A 19,333-nucleotide genomic window follows, 5' to 3' on the forward strand; every position below is an offset into this window, starting at 1 on the left:
ATATATTTTTTAATTTTTTATGAAATTTTCATATTTATATATTATTTAAAAATAAAAACATTATCGTTTTTTCAAAATCACATAAAACCGTATTATAACACCGACTGAAAAAAAAAAGAAAATATTAAAATCAAAATATAACTCGTTACATTATACAAATATCCTTCTAATATTATTAAATCAATTTAATATTTTATAGATCTTAAAAATTGACATTCATCAAGGATGCCATTAAGACTCCCCAATTCCAAAAAAATAAGTCGACAAAAGACCAAATATTAAAGTCTTTATTAATGAAGATGAATCCTGAAGTTGTAGATCCTCAAAAAAGTTCCGGTATCCTCAACGATCCATCTCTATCACCTCACTTTTTCTTGGCGTCTCAAGTAGAACAACCCAACCCAACTCAATTCAATTTTCTTTTCTATTCTTTTTTTATTTATAATAAATTTCATGTTCTTCACGAACAAGTCGATTGTGATAGATACATGGTATCATGGTATATGTAAAACTGTGGGGAGAAAAGGGATTGGACAAGAGCAACAACAATACGAGAAAGAAAAAGAAGTAGAAGAATGAAGGCGGGTTATGATTCCTACAATTTCTTCGGCTTTAATCGGAAGTTCAAGATTACTGAACGGAAGCCACCGCCGGACGTGGTTGACTTCTTCAGTTTGTGCACCAACGGGGAGTCACAGATGTCTCCGAATCAGTTTCGACGGTTCTTGATCGAGTTTCAGGGAGAATCAGGGGTTACCATCGATGATGCACAGCGGCAAATGGAGCAAGCGCTGCACCTTATCCGACCTAACTTCAATCGTTGCTCTTTCACTCTTGATGAGTTCTTCACATACCTGTTTCTTGATGACCTCAATGGCCCCATCATATCTCAGGTTTGTGAAAAACTCAAGGTCTAACCGTTTTCCCATTTGTATCTCATGTTATCCAGTTCACTGCATTTAGGGTTTTTTAGGATTGGGTACAGAGATGATTATTTGTTCTGAATCTTGGTAGCGTTTTGCTTAATATGAACTTCAAAAGAAGAAAAAGGTGGGGCATTGGTAGCCATGAATGATCAATCTTGATGTTTGTATAATGTAGTATAAAAGTTTATCTGTAATGCACTCATGATGCTTGCTTAAATGCTTCTGTTTTGTTGTTGTTGATAGTTTTTTAGTTCAAATCAAACCCAAGTATTTGAAGGATGTTCATTTCAGGTACACCATGATATGACTGCACCATTGCAACATTATTTCATTTATACAGGCCACAATTCATACCTTACAGGAAATCAGCTCAACAGTGATTCTAGTGTAGTGCCAATTATAACAGCTCTTCAAAGAGGTGTGAGGGTAATCGAGCTAGATTTATGGCCAAATAGTGCAAAAGACGGAATACATGTTCTTCACGGGAGGTATTACATTTCTTTACTTTCTGTTATGCGAACAATTTTTAAATATCTATGTTTTGAAGTTTGGTTTAGTGATTGAAAATGCAAATGATAATAGGACTCTGACAATGCCGGTAACACTTTACAAATGTTTGAAGTCCATTAAAGAGTATGCTTTTGTGAATTCTCCTTATCCAGTAATCATCACCTTAGAGGATCATCTTACACGAAATCTTCAGGCTAAAGCTGCAGGGGTTAGCTTTCTTCTTTGTTATATCTGTATGAAGTTCTATAGTTGATACTTACAGATTGTTATGGATTTTAGATGGTGACTGAAATTTTTGGAGATATGCTTTACTGCCCAAAGGCAGGAGGTAGCGATGAATTCCTTTCGCCTGAAGCATTAAAGCATCGTGTCATTCTTTCAACAAAACTGCCAAAAGAGTACCTCGAATCTAAGCAAATGGGAGGAGAGAGCTCACCAATAGTCGGCAAAGACTTATTTGAAGTAGAGTTGTTTGTGGGGGAAGATGCACCATCCAGCTTTAAAACTGGAACAGCAACTGATGAAAGGGTGAGTTAACCAGTTAAAAGTTCATTTTATCTCTCATTCTTTCCAAAGAAATGGATTTTTCGTTCAATTCGGTTCGTAATGGCAGATCAGCAGTAATCAGGATGAGGATGATGATGATGATGATGATGATGATGAAGATGAAGATGAAGATGAAGATGTTGAAAATGAGAAACCTGATCAGAAAGCGGCTCCTGTGTACAACCAACTCATTGGAATTCATTCTGGTAAAGCAAAGAATGGATTAAGGAAGGCGTTAATGGTTGGATTAGGCAAAGGTAAACGTCTTAGTTTGAGTGAACAAGCTCTTGAAAGAGCTGCATCTCTCTACGGAACTAATATAATCAGGTAGCCACTAAAGTTCCCTTTTCTAGAATCTTGGTGAACAATAACATAATCTTTAAGTTTCTAAAGAAGGATATGTTCCTTTTAGGTTTACTCAAAAGAACATTCTTAGAGTTTTCCCAAAGGGATCACGGGTTACCTCAACGAATTTCAGACCACTCACTGCATGGATGCATGGCGCTCAAATGGTCGCGTTCAATATGCAAGTGAGCTTCTCATTTCTTTTAACTTCCTTGTTTTATATAAAGATCCGCTACTAACACATTTCTTCGTAAATAGGGGTATGGCAGATCGCTTTGGATGATGCATGGAATGTTTCGATCCAATGGAGGGTGTGGTTATGTTAAGAAACCCGAGTTTCTAATGAGTAGGGGTCCAAATAATGAGGTGTTCGATCCAAAAACAACACTACTAGTGAAGAAAACTTTGAGGGTCAGCAAAGCTTTTCTATCTTTCGTTTTGAGTTTCATTTCATGACACAAACCAAAAAAACCAGTATATCCCACACAGAGATAGGGTCTGAGGGTAAGATGTATGCAGACTGTAGTGAATATAAGCCACTGTAACTTTTCAGGTGAAAGTATACATGGGTGACGGGTGGCGTATGGATTTTAGCCGGACTCATTTTGATACATTCTCACCACCTGACTTTTACACTAAGGTTAGTTTTTTATGTAAGCTCCAAATAACCGACTAAAGCAATTGCCACCCAACCGCATTGTGAAAAGAAGTTTCCCTTTGACTTTTGAGGTCAAAGCTATCACTTTCAGAACTTGTATATGGTAATAATCTTGTTTAAAAGTTAACAACACTTCTTTTTCTAAACTATTATAAACTTTTAACAAAGTTAATGGGCTATAAACTTTCTTGAAAACTTGAAGAATCATCTCTTTTCTTTTGACAAATTGTTTGTTAAATTTGACCTCAAAATCTTGAACCTCTCTCGAGTTCAATGCTTCCAAGGCACGGGACCGTATCAGATAATAATATCTTAGACTTGCAGCTGTATATGGTCGGAGTGCCAGCCGACGTTACCAAGAAAAAAACCAGAGTGATCGAAGACGATTGGATGCCCGTATGGGATGAAGAGTTTACATTCCCGTTGAGAGTCCCTGAGCTGGCTTTACTAAAGATCGTTGTGCGAGAACATGATGCGTCAGAGAAGGACGCCTTCGGTGGTCAAACGTGTTTGCCCGTCTCCGAATTGAGATCCGGGATCCGATCCATTTCATTACATAACAAGAAAGGAGAGAAATTTGCATCTGTAAAGCTTCTTGTCCGCTTCGTCTTTGAATAAACAAACACTCGTCGAATCTTTTGTAAAGTATTCGATCAGTGTACAAAATATAATCACTTTCAAAACATACATCCGAACATCTGTAATATAACTTTGTAGTATAATTTTTATTTGTATAATATATAAATGGGTTCGATTTTTGCAAAGCTAATGAGTCATGAAGCTTAAATTAGAGTCTCATGATATGAAACGGGCCGGTTCGAAATTGGATAGTTCGAATCAAGAATCATAAAAGATGCCCACCAAAATCATAGATCGCTCTTTCTCCACAACACCAAGATGACATCAACCGTACCCCACCGTCCGCCACCCTCTCATCCTTCCGATTCCGACTCTTCCGACTCAGATTCCACCTCAACCACCCCCAAACCCCAGCACCACACCGATTTTTCCAACACAATCTTCAGATCCTATATCGAGATTTCCGGTCTTGAATCTCCGGACCTCACTAAAATCCGATCATTCTTGACCTCATCACGCTCCGGCGCACTATCATGTCTCATATGCCTCGAACGCATTCGTCCCTCAGATCCCACTTGGTCCTGCTCATCCCGTTGCTTTGCTGTTTTCCATCTTCTCTGCATCCAGTCATGGGCTCGCCAATCCTCCGATCTTTCTTCCCTACGCGCCGCCTCTCGAGGTGCAGATGATCGCAATTCCACTTGGAACTGCCCTAAGTGTCGTATTGAGTTCCCCAAAACCCTGATCCCTAAAACCTACACTTGTTTCTGTGGTAAAGTTGAAAACCCTCCTCACGATCCCTGGATTTTGCCTCATTCTTGCGGAGAAATATGTAATCGGTCGTTAAAATATGATTGTGGGCACAAATGTTTGCTTCTCTGCCACCCAGGACCTTGTCCGGCCTGCCCCAAGCTCATTAAATCGCGTTGCTTCTGTGGGGGCGTCCAAGATATCAAACGCTGCGGATTTAAGGAATTCTCATGTAACAAAACTTGCTCCAAGTTATTAGATTGTAAGGCACATTGCTGTCTTGAGATATGCCATGACGGAGATTGCCCACCGTGCAGGGCGGAGGGAGTTTACAAGTGTCATTGCGGTAAGGTTCAAGAGAAAAGAGAGTGTTTCCAGAGGGACTTTAGGTGTGAGACCCCATGTGAGAAACTGCTTGGATGTGGGAAACATGTTTGTAGCAAAGGGTGTCATGAAGGAGAATGTGGGGATTGCCCATTACAGGGGAAACGTACATGCCCTTGCGGGAAGCGAATTTATGAAGGTATGGCTTGTGATGTTGTAGTGCCATCGTGTGGTGGGACCTGCGATAAGAAGCTGATATGCGGAATTCATCGGTGTCCAGAGAGGTGTCACCGTGGGCCTTGTGTTGAAACTTGTAGAATTGTTATCACAAAATCTTGCAAATGTGGGAGCTTGAAGAAACAGGTAAAAAGTTGATTGCTTTTTATTGCCTTTTGAACTTAAGTATGTATGCTTATTCTGTAGAGGATATAAATTGAATTTAGAATAGGTCCCTTGTTATCAAGATGTAGTATGTGAAAGGAAATGCCAGCGAGTGCGGGATTGTGGACGCCATGCTTGCAAGCGGCGGTGTTGTGATGGTGATTGTCCTCCTTGTTCAGAGGTATGCCTTCCGATAGCAGTCTCTTTTTGATAGTTTTCTTGATGGTATTCGTGGAGGTGTTTTTAAATTCTGGTAATATCAGATATGTGACAAGAAGCTAAGATGCAGGAATCACAAATGCCCATCTCCTTGCCACAGGTAGCTTGTGTTCTCTCGATAATTTAGAGTTTTTGCATATGAAGATGCATCATATATTCAAAGATTGCTTGGTAGTTATTTTGTCACGATTACGAATTTCTATTCTGGTTTTTTAATCCCTTCTTATATGTTAAGTAGGAAATCAAGCCATTATAGTATGATTGACTTATTTTCATTCTTTTAGAGGTGCTTGTGCTCCATGTCCAGTAATGGTGACTATTTCATGTTTTTGCGGTGAAACACACTTTGAGGTGAGAATTAAGTTGTATGGATTCTTGAACTAGTTCAAGATTATTCAAGTCTTTAAGCTTTCTCTACAAGGCCAATGATATATATATATATATATATATATATATATATATATATATGGTGATGTTGTTTCTATAGTTTGAATGTAATTAATTGTTCATGGAACATGTGTTAGGTTCCTTGTGGTACTGAAAAGGAGCAGAAACCTCCTAAATGCTCGAAACGGTGTCGTATAAATCCTTTATGCAGGCATAAGTCAATTACCAAGGTAACTAACTGCTTACTGGATTGCTTTCACTATTTGGTCAGTTATGCAAACTAGCTGTGGGTTTAAACCCTACTTTTCAAAGGATAATGCTGTTTTAACGTTGATATATCTGTGTTCCACATAATCCGGTCTATTCACTCCAGTTGAACAAGACAACCTATTTGTTAGGAGTAATTTGCTATGCTTTAACTTTTAGGCTACCCCCACGGTGTATCACAGTTTGTTTTCGGGGTGGTATATTTGCACAAACAGGCAAGTCTAAGTCTTGAAGTCTGGTTGTCACAGTATTGGAGTTACAATTCATTTGGGGATTGGACTCCTTGTGGGCACTAGGCTCGGTAGTCGGTAGCCATCCACCTAGAGGGCCGTTGTGTACCTGATGCTGCGAACCCGCTTGAGGGTTGTTGGTTACAAACCCTTATGCACAAACTTTTAGGCTACATTGTACTAACGATACGTGTTTTTATATTTCTCCAGCCACATAAGTGCCATTATGGAGCCTGCCCACCATGTCGGCTGGTTTGCGATGAAGACTATCCTTGTGGGCATAAATGTAAACTAAGGTTTGAAATCCTTTTTGTTCTTTTTGTTTTTCACTTATTTAGCATTTTGCTGGTTACTTTATCACGTGTACATCTGTTTCGAGAGGAAAATAATCATGTATATATATGGGAAATGAAGGTGCCATGGTCCTATTCCTCCTCCTAATCCTGAGTTCACATTGCGACCAAAGAAAAAGAAGCCAAATCTTCCGATTGAAAGTACTCCTGGTTCTGTATGCCCACCTTGCCCAGAACTTGTTTGGAGGTCATGTGTTGGTGAACATGTTGGAGCTGAGAAGATGGTAGGTGCAAAATTCCATTGCAAATAGAACATTTCGACTTAATCACTCATTTGAATCCCTTGATATTATTTGTTCTGAAAAAAGATAAAACTTTTTAATGGTTTTCATGCAGATGGTTTGCTCAAATAAAGCAAAATTTTCTTGTGATAATTATTGTGGAAACCTTCTGCCATGTGGCAATCATTTTTGCACTAAAACCTGCCATGCCCTCAAGATTCCCGGATCAGGTCGGTATGAAAAAGGCGAGCAATGTGAGGAGTGTAATCTACGTTGCCAAGAGGTTAGGCTATTCTTTTTTTGGACCAAACTTTTCCCCCTTTTCTGTACTTCACATCTGAGGAAATGTCCGTTTTCTTATAAATTTTTTGAATTGCCCATTTGTCGTTATTCAGGAGAGAAAACCTATGTGTCCACATCCCTGTCCCCTGCGCTGTCATCCTGGAGAATGCCCCCCTTGCAAGGTGCTAATAAAGCGATCATGTCATTGTGGTGCTATGGTTCATGTTTTTGAGTGCTTATATTACAACAGCTTGTCTGAAAAGGAGCAGATAGCTGTCCGTTCATGTGGAGGACCCTGCCACAGGTAGCCTTTCAATTCAGCTGTTTTTTGGCTATTTAGACAATTAATCGAGAATAAACTTCATTATTCCCTTGTTGTTTGTTTGTGCAGAAAACTACCCAACTGCACACATCTGTGTCCAGAGATATGTCATCCTGGTCATTGCTCATCACCTGAAAAATGCTCCAAAAAGGTAGTACCAACTTTTTAACCCCAAAATCATTGTTCCTGTTACTATTACTCTGGGTTGTATTGTATCCCCAAATTTTCCTGGTGTCATCACTAAGGGGTTGTTTACTACCTACTGACCACCTCATACTGGGTAAGAGGTGCTTACCCGGTAAGGATGGATGTCGTCACACACTCTGACCCACAAATATGCTGATTGAGATGGGGTTGCTTTCTGACTCGGTCAGTACTTCGGTAGACAAACATTTTTAGTCGTCGCTTTCCATGGTAAACAACCATTTTCCGTCAGCACTTACCCAATTTGTGTTGGTGAACAGCCCATAAGTTGAATGTCTTGCTCACATTCCAATTCCATTGATTTATTTAGATAGTTTGCATTGCTATACATTTCATTTTTCATCATATTTCTTTGGTTCTATTTCTACCTTCTTTTATTCCCTTGTATTCGCCTGAACTGATTATTTTCTATGTCTATTGATGGTTTTCACTTCTGACTTGAGAACCATCTTAAAATAGCAATAAAGAAACTGGTTTCTGCTATCAACTGTGAATGCTATACCCTGCTTGATCCTTGTCCCTCCTTCTTTAACAGGTTGTGGTCAGATGTGGATGCCAAACCTTGAAAAAAGAGTGGGCATGCCAACAAGTTCAAGCAGCGTATCACAGTAGTGGCCGTGATCCAAAAGATATATCTAAAAATCAATTTGGTCTTGGACTTCTTTCGTGCAACTCGGATTGCAAAAGTAAAGTCAAAGTTGATGATACAGACTTGCACCTTCGGAAATCTAAGGCTCCTGAGGTCAGTCAGACAATCTATTTCTTTATCCTTTTAAAAAGAAAGCGAAAGAAAAAGTACCATTCAATTCAAGCCTAATCCCCTTGTAATTTTCCTACTAATTTCTCAGAAAAAGGAACCCGATGTGGAAAATCATGCAAGAAAGCGTAAAAGAAGGAAAGACAAAGTCCACCAAGACCACCAAGTCTCAACATTCCAGGTTCATTTGTCCTACTGATAACATACAACTTTTAAGGTTTTCATGGAAACAACTGCCCTACTCTTTGGAATAGAGGCCAGGTGTACATCCCAACCCCCTAACCCCCTGGACCCCACCTATGAGTGGGATATACGGGGTTGGTTTTGGTTTGGACTTCGGGTAAGAAGATACAGATACAAGTTTTAGCAGTCCATTTGCTTTCTGGCTCACGCTTGCCTTTTCTAATAATGAACAGAAAATTATGGAGTTTCTTCGGAAACTATTGGTGGTGTTGGTGATTGTTGCGAGTTTGATAGCAGTGGCATATTATGGTTACAAAGGGCTCTTATGGGTTAATGATTGGATGAATGAAATTGAAGCACAAAGAGAAAGAAAGAGATATCCAAGAATGTAAACCTGGAATTCTTGATGGAATCCTAGATGAGATAATAGGTGGTGGGAGGGAAGGTAGTAGTTAGTTGGCAAATTACAAAAGCAAGTGGCCAACCCTTGAAAAATCTGTACTTTTTTAGTGTATGTTTTGTTTTGTTTATTCATAAAGATTCTGCAGCTATGCTTGAAATAATCAATCATGAAAGATCCTCTAGAAGCATTGGTTTTGTTACAATAAGGTAGATGAATTGGATCTGGTATCGGCTAAACTTGAATTACTTCTTTCCATATATGTTGGTACTTTCCTTCTCTCTTTTAGGTGTTCTTTTGGAGAACAAATTGGAGGTTTTATATATTTTCACATGGTATCAGAGCCAACAAGTCCATCCTACTCATAGATGATTGTGCTCTGCAAGGATATATCAAGCCATGAAAAGCAACCTTTTTTTCCGCAAATTTTACCTTAATTGTCGTCTTTGGATACCATTTTAACGATGGTTGATCATTATTAACATCTAATGCATTTTATTAACTGTTACAAGATTACAAGTAAAAAGCCATGTCTTGTTCAACCGTAACATGGTTGTTTGACATTTCTAACCAACAAATCTTGCAAATTTATTGATATCATCGTTTCCATTTAATTTAATTTTATTTAAAATTGGTGATCGTGGTTCATATTCCTTATATATTATTAGTGGGGAAAAGTCTAAAAAACCTCAATGGACTTTAGTGTTTGAAATAATCAAGTGTTTATATAATTTTTTGGAACAAATAAGTCTCTGGACATTTTAAAACTTGTTGAATAACTTCTTGGACTTTTTAAAACCTGTTAGAAAGACTGAAAAAAAACCCAATGGACTTTCATATTTTGAGCAATTAAGTTTCTAAATATTTTTTGAACCAAAAAAATACTTAAATATATAAAATGAAACAAATATATCAAAAAAGTACTTATATTCAAAAAAGATTATTTATCGAAATTTATTTTAATTAAAAATAAAAAAAATATAATGTTAGTGCTTTTTCAAATTAAAAAGGGTTACTGATTATATTTAGTTTTAATTAAAAACAAAATATATTTTGTGTATGATTTCTCAAATTAAAAAAAGAAATATTTAAAACTGATTATTTTACATTTGTAATTAAAATAAATTTCATCAGTAATTTTTTATTTTTTTTAATTTGAAAAATCACATACGAGATATATTTTATTTTTAATCAGAATAAATGTATTCGGTAATCCTTTTTAAATCTTTTTTTGACTTGAGAAATCACTGACAAAATATAATTTATTTTAATTAAAATAAATTTTATCAAAAATATTTTTTTAATATAAGTAAATTTTTGGTATATTTGTTTCATTTTATAGATCTATGTACTCTTTTGGTTCAAAAAAAATGTTTGGGGACTTAATCCTTCAAAACATAAATGTCTAATAGTTTTTTTTTCCAGATTTTTTTATTATTTTACCACATTAACCAGTTATATAGGTCATAAGAATGTATCTAATATGTTTTAAAAATTCAAAAAGTTATTTAATATGTTTTAAAATATCCAAAAACTTATTTATTACAAAAAATTATCAAAAGACTTAGTCATTTTAAATAATAAAGTTTATTGAATATTTTTAGACTTTTCCCTAATTAATATATGTATGTTGGGTAGAGAATGATAAAAATATGGAAACAATATATTTTTCCATTGAAATTTGACCAAAATGAAGCTTCATCTACCATTCAAAGTCATTGAATTCACCTCATATATTCATATAATATTATATCCATTACTATTATTTATTAGTAAATAGTAAATAGTAAGTAGAAGATGACCGCCGAGGAAATAGAGTGGTGGAGCGTGCGGCGTCGCCTTGTGAATCACGCAACGAGGCCGCGAGACTTCAATAACTCCACACGTGTACCGGCGGCAATTTTGAATACAATCACACGCTTTTATGCATTTCATCTCACATTGTGCGCGTGCTTTTTATTTTTCATATTTAATAATTTCAATTTTTTTCATTTTCAGTTTAAAAATTGTTGATTCACGAAATTATGATGATTCAATACAAATTCTTTTGTAGCAAATTATATTATATCGGTTAAATGTAGAGTAAACTACCAATTTGGTCCCTTGTGGTTTGTAAATTTTCGTCCTTACAAGATATCTATACTATCTTATTAAGAAAATTTAGTAAAAGTCTTAAAGTCTTAAAATTTTAAATGACCAAAATACCTTTTATATTTACTTTTTCACTTTTTCACCCCCTCATCTCTTCACATACACCCACCCCCTCACATACACTCACTCTCTCACAACCGATTTTTTTTAAATTGGAATTTTAAATTTATACTTTATATCCCTATAATTAATTAATTAATTTACTTTACGTCCTTTACTTTTAAATGTTTCATTTTAAACCTTTATCAAATTATCATACATAATCGTATATCAATTAAAACATGTTTAAAAAATATATTTTTATTTTAACAAGTTACACCATTATAATCGTCTCGTCAATACCTCCGAAATGAGTCCAATATTGAATAGTTTCTGACTTAATTATATTATTATATATTATATATACTGTGAAAAAATATTTTTAATATTTACGATTTATACTTTTATAGTTATTTATTTATATATATACTATATATTTTGGGGTTAGGCTGTTCAAATTGCACTGCATAGTATGTTTTGAATTAATATGTTCTAGGGTTTTTTTTGAAATATATATATATATATACATGTATTAATTCAACCTTAATCTGAGTTTCTGGACAAGAAAGAGGGTAAGTAGTTAAAATTTCATTCTAAAACTCATCTTTTTTTGTCTTTTCATGGCTTATGATATGTCAAATTTATAGTTTTCTTTATTGATTTTGAGTGTTTATCTTAAAACTCAAGTTTCTTGGTTCTTTGCTCTTGGTGTAAATCGAATACATTTGTGGAGTCGTTTAAATATGTTGGATTTTAAATATATTGGATTTTAAACTGTTATACAATTTTTTTCATCGATAGTCTGTAATTGGAACCATAACTCTTATTTATTCAAATTGTATTAATATATAAAGACCAAGTATAACCTATATCATCGTTAAATTTTATCTTATAAAACCAGTGGAACTTCAAAATCGTTAAAATTCATGGCTCCCGCCGCATTACGCGGGTTCACAACTAGTCTATCATGGTTTGTAAAAATGTCCAAATTTGATTCTTCCTTTTAATGATTGTTAAATTTAATTAAATGAGAGACATTTACTTTTATCAATTTTTTTACTTTTACTCAATCCAAATCAATCTTATGATTTTGGTCACTGTAGATTTTGATTGGGTAAAAGATAAAAACAGGTAAGAAGATAAAACAACCCTTCATTAAGGAAATCTTTTAAAGATTGTTAAAGGGAATGACCAAATTCAAACATTTTCACAAACCACGATGATCATCTTATAATTTCAAAAAAATGTAAAAATAAATGGTGTTATTTTCGATAAACCACAAGAATCAACTTTTTAATTAATCATGAAGTCTATTTTAAATATTTTAAGATGAGTTTGTCCACAACAATAACATTAAACGCGTTTATCATAGTCACATGGTATTATACTAAACTCCAAAACACATCTTTTATATAACTTTTGATTATTGTTTTAAATAAATTCATTATTTTACACAGAATATAATTAAAACAAAAACAACCATCCAAATTTTGGTTTTTAGATATTACTTGAATTAAAGTAACGGAAACTCTGGCCACCGGCCATAACTTCCGATGTAAACCTTTTATTGGCCCCTGTCCCTCCCTATTTAATGCCATCATTTGACATAATAAAAGATATTATCATATTTTATTTTAAAAAATTTAAATTTAATAAATCATAATCATAATTACTTATAAATGTAAGCCAGTTGATAATAAATTTTGGAAATTAGAGAAAAAGCCACCACCGTCCGAAGTAAATGCACATTAATCAACATTCCATTTATGTATTATTATTTATTATTTTATATTCAAAAAAATGATAATTGAGCGTTTAAATTTCCCATAAATTACAAAAATAATTAATATACATATTGGTTTCTTTTTTAATAAGATGTAGAAAAAACCAACAGATAATACATAAAGATATTAAAACAAGCACAAAGTTCTTTAACAGAAACAAACGAACGAAACGAAAACTAAAAGGCCGTTTACTAAACATTTACTCGGTAAGTGTTAACTGAGTAATTTTCCTTACCGGATAAACATGACAAGAGTCAAAAAATTTACCCGGTAAATACAATGATAAAAATGAAGAGTTTTATTCGGTAAGTGAGAGTGACGACTCTTATCCAGATAAGCGCTTACCGGGTAAATATTGTATACGATACCATTTTGATATACTACAATCTTACCGATAAAATAAATTACAATGTTGACTTCTAACGATAAATGCTTAACGGGTAAGCATTCAAGTAAACGGTCTCTAAAATCTAGAATTTTATTGGGTTTTAATTTTTGTGAATTTGGTGAGGAACACCAGAATTGAAACATGTGATGGGACCAAGTATGCATATACCCATTGAATTGTTCGAGTCAATTTATATCTTCTATCAATTAAACTCCTTCCCTCCACCTTCCTACAACTTTATTCATGTTTGACCAATCTATACTAACTTGGATGTCGTCTTTTGATGAGTCGATTTTCTTGTATTTTAATAAATCAATATATTTCACTCAAAAATGAAAAATAACATATGAAAGATAGAGATGTATGCAACTATGCATTTGTGTATCTGTATTCGTATATGTATCTAGTCTCGACTTCAAAACTATTAATAACCAATGGATCTAAAACTTAAAATGAAAAACCAAGACTTTTCTAACTAAAAAAAACATCATCACCACAAACCTTGTGGTTGTAGGTGTTGCAAAATGCTCTTTGTAATCTCTTGTTAGAAGACTAAGGAAACAAGATCCTAATCTTTAATGTTTACAAATTATATACCCACAAAATCAAACCCCCATATAATGAAAAATCAATAAATATACAACTTTCATTCGGAAACAATCGAAATCTGACCGCTGGAAATGCTGCCATGACTGTCGTCACAGAGCGTCACGGCTCGTTCCAGATTAGCGACAATGTCGCTCATGGTTGGTCTTTCTCTACCCTCCAGGTTCACACAATGTATGGCGGTGTACGCCATCAGCTCCACCGCCTCCGCCTCATTCACCTCTGGTGGCCCTACCCTCTTATCCAGAATCTTTGCCAAGTCGCCGGTAATGATTGCCGGAACGGAGAAGTCCACTAGACTAATAGGTGCACCACCATTATCATTATCACTCTTGAAAATTGCTCTCTTTCCTGTCAAAAGCTCTAGTAGCACAACACCAAGACCATAAACATCACTTTTGGCAGTGACTACATTTAGTCCATAGTACTCTGGATCAATATACCCAACTGTTCCGGCTGCTTTTGTTGGTCTGTGCTCAGAATCTGACTCAGGCCCCATTAGAGATAATCCGAAATCAGAAACCCTAGCAACCCAATTCGCATCCAGCAAGATGTTAGATGATTTGATGTCTCTGTGAATTATAGGAGGAACTGCATAGTTATGAAGGTATTCGATTCCCCTAGCGGCATCTAAAGAAATCTTGATCCGCATTTTCCAAGAGTTCAACAAGCTGCTACTCTTTTCCGTGTTTTTCTTATCATGCAAATGATCATAAAGAGCTCCATTTTTCATGTACTCATAAACCAACAGTTTCTCTTCCCTTTCTTCGCAATACCCAACAAGCCTAACCAAGTGTTTATGGTGAAGCCGAGATAAGAAAGCCAATTCTGAATCAAACGCACTTTCTTTCTCTTGAAATTTCTTGGTTTTATGACTCGTTTCCCCCCTTTTGATGGCGACTTCACGGCCATCTAACAGCTTGCCTTTGTACACGATCCCAAAACTCCCCGCACCTATTTTATTATTCTGGGAAAAATTGTCAGTTGCTAAAGCTAGATCAGCGAAAGTAAACTCCTCTTCCCTATCAGCATGTTTTGAAGAAGTTCCACTTCTTTGTCGCCTGAAAGCTCTTGACGCTTGGCGCCTGATTGTAGATGATCTCGAAATTGGACTGCTGTTTGATAACTGTGGAGCATTGTGCGTAGAACCTGTGATTGTAGGTTGAACAGAATTGTGTATCTTTTTATTCCCACAACAAACACCAGTCCACAAACAATAAAGTATAGTACATATGCCTGCAAAAGCCCCAATTGATCCAACTATTGCAAATGCCAATAACCCTCTTCTCAAAGGTCTTGAAGGTGAACTAGATTGTGGCACATTAGCACCTCCAGAGGGTGGTGGCGATGGTATTGACAAACTTGATATATCACAAGGCTTACATATTGAACCAGAACCAGAACAAAGAATTGCAGACTGAGTATAGATGCCACAATCACAATCGGATAAAACACATGGACCTGGAAGAATTGTTCTCAATGGAAGTTCGAATCCCAATGGATACGAACTATTTCTAACCCATCCTTCTCCCCAACAAATTACAGAGAGGTTATTGGTTGTCAATCCACAAGTGAAATCCAATCCAGCAACAATAGATTCAAACGAAACCCCAACAGCATAATCGCTCAAAATCCCTCCTCCACCACCCCAACAAACTACATGACTATTCATTTTTCGCAAGGCACAAGTATGATTCGATCCAAGGGCGAGTGCAGAAAATTCGAACGGTGAATGTTTTGGTACATTAATCTGTCCATAATCGTTGTGACCTCTACAAATCAAGAAACCAGTAGAATTTACTCCACAGGCATGATTACCGCCTACAGCAACATTTAGCATGCGAAAATCCGTAAAGTTACCTTGAATATCCCTCGCCAGTTCTGAATTTGTTCCAAAACAGAGGATCTCATCGGCGTTGTTCGCCACAACACCACAAGTAAACCCTAGTCCTGATGAAATCGATTGGAACTGACGATTTTGAATTGATAGCTCGTCGCGGCTCCTCCAACATTCGACGTTCAATCCAGAACTATTCGTAATCCCGCAAATTTGACCGTCACCGATAGTTAACTGACGCAACAGTACCGTTTCGTTGTAGTAAAGACGCTTTGGAGTCAAGCTAGGGTTCCAACAGACAAGACTTGAACCGCCGGACCTAACGCCGCAAAACACATCACGACCACCGGCGATGGACTCAAAAGAGATATTGGAGAATACATCAAACACTTGTCCATCACGCCAGCATTGAATCCGTTGACTCGGTTGACCAGCGACGATGCCGCAGACGGTGACGGTGGTACCATAGCTTACAGAGACGGTGGTGGCGGAGCCACCAAGACCGTGGACATTACATACGACAGAGAATATAAGAATGACAACAAAGATGACGGCGGCGGCCGATAATGTTGTCATCTGAAGGTCTGATAGTCGCCGACGATGATGTTTTGCATTGGTTGATTTGGACGGAATTTTGATTGAGAAGAGAGAGAGGAGAGAGAGAGATAATAAATGAAAATGAATATTTTGATAATAAAAAAAGAAATAAATATTTTCAGAAAATCTGTTACCAGTAAGAATGTATAGAGTTGGGTGACGCTAGCTTGACGAACTGTCACATAGGTAAAGCTATAACTGTATGACACGTGTGGCTCTGTCACCGGACTGCAGCTTCGTTTCCACGTAAGCAGCAACTTTAGTTATAGGTTGCATACTTTGACCATTTACTATTTTACTCTCCGACGACTTTCATTTTTGTTGCAAAGCTACGTTGTTTTGAACTTAGATTGCATCTTCGACATATATATATATATATATATATATATATATATTTTTTTTTTTTCTTCTTCTCCTAAATTTGAACTTTTCTTTAAGAGGAGATTTTAATATATTTTTTTGAATTTCATTAGATATTAGATTTTGTCAATCGATCAGATTCGATCAACATCAGACAATCGAACCGATTGAATCCAATGGATCATTCATTGGATATTTATGGGACATCAATCCATTGGATGACACTTGAATATTAGTCAGTTCGGTTCGGTCGGTTTTAGTTAGTTCTAGACTGTCATCCAAGAACCGATCCGATTCAATTACAATTGAATATATAATTATGGTCGGGTTGGTTCCAATTGTATCGATTGGTTTTTTTCACACCCTTATCTGATGGATTAAATTTTCTCAAATCTCCAAAATTTATATAATATCATAGTTGTTGAAAATGTTCTTACGAAAGAAATTATACAAATTCTTTTCTGATTATTGTGTTTTTTAATTTCATATTTATATATATTTGGATAGATGATTAATGATAATACAGATATTAATAGATGAAAAACAACAATAGAAAGTTAGGTGTGATGCATATGTGAATAAAAATGTATTTGTCTCCTTATCATCCATACGTTTAGTTTGGTGCATGTAAAGGAAGGTGTGGTTGACGCATGAAATTACGGATTAGCCCTTGAAAGTGGTCGTATTCCAAAATTTTATATGTCTGAGCTTCTAAGAACGTTCGCGATTAGAAATATATGGAAAGTGCTTCTATGATTCTTGTGATTTTAATATATACTTAAAAATAAAATACGACAAACGGACAACTGGTCAAAGTACATGAATGATCTTATATTTTTAAATAAACACGTTTTTCATTTCGTTAACAAACTGTAACAGTTTTTTTTTATTACATTGTTTGATTTTTTATTTAGAGCAATATTCTTGATTCAATTAAATCTATTTTCTTGAGTCGTAACTACAAACCAATCAACTTCGTATACAAATATACATCTAAACCATAAACCCTGTTGGTTTTGCTTTATAATATTTTGTGACAACTTTATGGAATTGAAAATCATTGATGATGAATTATTGGTCTGAACCATGTCTTTTTTATGTTCACCTTTTCTTGAATTTATATAGAAAAAATACTATTGCATTAAGATATATCACAACTCATTAGTATTTGATTCTAATCATTAAAAATATCATATAATTAAATTTAAAATGTAAATTCAAATAGCTCATAAATGTTTTGTATTAAAAATAAATATTATTATATTATATTATATTAATAAAGTAAATGAATTGATTATATGTGGACAACACAACACCCCCAACTAATTTAAAAACTCAATTTCATTTTCATAAGTATTAATTGGGTGGGCTTAATGATTAAAGCTTTTTCTAATCAATTTTATATATTTTGACTCCTAAAACTTTATAATTATTTAATTCCATTTTTTATATTATATGAATAAAAATTAATAGAATCGAGGGGGAAAAAAATAAACCAAGTGAGGTAATGAAATAAAAACATCTAGAGATGAATTTTCTATATTTTTTAAAAATAAAGAAATAGTATTTTATTTTGATTAATACTGATTACAATTTAATATATTTAATACATTTAATAACTCAACAAATATTCAAAAAAATATTCTATATTAACCAATTTTTTATTGAAAAATGAAGAAAGAAAATAATACAAAAATTGTAGCAGGGAGAAAAGTTATTGTAATAAAATTTGAAGGTAATTAAGGGGCCGTTACCAAACACTTACCCGGTAAGCGTTACCGGTAAAATTTAACACTACCACTTACTTACTGGGTAAAACTTTAGTCTACCAAAACGACATTGTATACAACAATTTACTCAGTAATCGCTTATCATGGTAAGAGTCGTCGCCCTTACTTACCAGGTAAGACTCTCGATCTTTGTCTCCGTTTTACCGGGTAAGATTTTTGGTCTTTATCATATTCATCCGGTAAGTGCTTGGTAAATAGCTCCTAACTATAGTATTAAATTTATTGAGTACATTTATTAGAAGATTACGAAAGGGAACCATCTCGTGGGGTTTTTGGATTGTCAAATCAAATCTTTTGTCTTTGTTCTTGTAACTTTCGAAGTCTATAGTCTTTGAGTCGGGTTTGGGTTCATCATTCGTTGTCTGTTCTTTATAGCTTTTGGGTCTTTTTCGTGGTTCGTTTTTGGATGGGTTTTCCCCTTTCTGATCCGCTCTTGGTTCTACATCTCGTAGTTGTGTTTGGAGGATGGTCTTATTTTAATGCTATGTTGTTTTGTTTTAATAAATTGTTGTCTTAAAAGTTAATTGCAACAAACTGTGAAGGTTCCTCCAAATAGGTTGTATTTATTTTGTAAGGATAATATTGAAAATCTATTACACTTAAAATATAATTAAACTCAGAGTAAAAATAATAAATAAATAGAAATAAAATAAACGATTCTTGATACAAATCTAGATATGGTATAAAATAAGTATGATTTAAAATTATTACCAAATGCAAGACAAAGCATGTTGTATACATACACTTTTTTCTCCTCCTAATCATTATTTTTGCACATGAAATGCAGAATTTTCGGCACAATACTTGCTCACTTCGATTCTTGTTTAGCATTTTCAGCTTCTCTTTTAGATTTTGAAGTATGTTTTCAAATTCTAAGATAACTGACAATATAAGTTGTAAATTTCAATCTTTGGTTAATCAACCTGATTTTGGCTGA

The 19,333-nt window shown here is 34.9% G+C and overlaps 3 protein-coding genes across 3 annotated transcripts; 2 read left to right on the forward strand and 1 right to left on the reverse strand.

Annotated features, from left to right (window-relative positions):
* Positions 1-421: 421 nt before the first annotated feature.
* On the forward strand, positions 422-3,757 carry LOC112512191 (phosphoinositide phospholipase C 6-like). Its single transcript, XM_025118059.1, has 9 exons — positions 422-893; positions 1,218-1,414; positions 1,509-1,644; positions 1,716-1,964; positions 2,050-2,309; positions 2,395-2,512; positions 2,586-2,738; positions 2,881-2,967; positions 3,310-3,757. The coding sequence occupies exons 1-9, from the start codon at positions 576-578 to the stop codon at positions 3,601-3,603; spliced, it is 1,812 nt and encodes a 603-aa protein (XP_024973827.1). The 5' UTR covers positions 422-575; the 3' UTR covers positions 3,604-3,757.
* Positions 3,758-3,882: 125 nt separating this feature from the next.
* LOC112512182 (NF-X1-type zinc finger protein NFXL2) lies at positions 3,883-9,071 on the forward strand. Its single transcript, XM_025118051.1, has 13 exons — positions 3,883-5,001; positions 5,087-5,200; positions 5,283-5,338; positions 5,523-5,589; positions 5,763-5,855; positions 6,333-6,418; positions 6,537-6,699; positions 6,812-6,979; positions 7,092-7,282; positions 7,370-7,451; positions 8,040-8,246; positions 8,353-8,442; positions 8,678-9,071. The coding sequence occupies exons 1-13, from the start codon at positions 3,883-3,885 to the stop codon at positions 8,834-8,836; spliced, it is 2,595 nt and encodes an 864-aa protein (XP_024973819.1). The 3' UTR covers positions 8,837-9,071.
* Positions 9,072-13,800: 4,729 nt separating this feature from the next.
* LOC112522831 (putative serine/threonine-protein kinase-like protein CCR3) lies at positions 13,801-16,225 on the reverse strand. The gene has a single exon (XM_025132147.1). The coding sequence runs from the start codon at positions 16,223-16,225 to the stop codon at positions 13,853-13,855; it is 2,373 nt and encodes a 790-aa protein (XP_024987915.1). The 3' UTR covers positions 13,801-13,852.
* Positions 16,226-19,333: the final 3,108 nt, after the last annotated feature.

Source organism: Cynara cardunculus (assembly GCF_001531365.2).
Source record: "Cynara cardunculus var. scolymus isolate 2C chromosome LG 1, CcrdV1, whole genome shotgun sequence".
Classification (NCBI taxonomy): domain Eukaryota; kingdom Viridiplantae; phylum Streptophyta; class Magnoliopsida; order Asterales; family Asteraceae; genus Cynara; species Cynara cardunculus.

What these genes read in the sequence shown, in the direction of transcription:
- LOC112512191 (XM_025118059.1), top strand. Translation starts at nt 576, where the DNA reads ATGAAGGCGGGTTATGATTCCTACAATTTCTTCGGCTTTAATCGGAAG. An exon ending in ATACATGTTCTTCACGGGAG is followed by an intron (nt 1,415 to 1,508) that starts GTATTACATTTC and finishes AAATGATAATAG; the next exon opens with GACTCTGACAATGCCGGTAA. An exon ending in GAACAGCAACTGATGAAAGG is followed by an intron (nt 1,965 to 2,049) that starts GTGAGTTAACCA and finishes TCGTAATGGCAG; the next exon opens with ATCAGCAGTAATCAGGATGA.
- LOC112512182 (XM_025118051.1), top strand. Translation starts at nt 3,883, where the DNA reads ATGACATCAACCGTACCCCACCGTCCGCCACCCTCTCATCCTTCCGAT. An exon ending in GCGGTGAAACACACTTTGAG is followed by an intron (nt 5,590 to 5,762) that starts GTGAGAATTAAG and finishes AACATGTGTTAG; the next exon opens with GTTCCTTGTGGTACTGAAAA. An exon ending in GGCATAAGTCAATTACCAAG is followed by an intron (nt 5,856 to 6,332) that starts GTAACTAACTGC and finishes ATATTTCTCCAG; the next exon opens with CCACATAAGTGCCATTATGG.
- LOC112522831 (XM_025132147.1), bottom strand. Translation starts at nt 16,225, where the DNA reads ATGACAACATTATCGGCCGCCGCCGTCATCTTTGTTGTCATTCTTATA.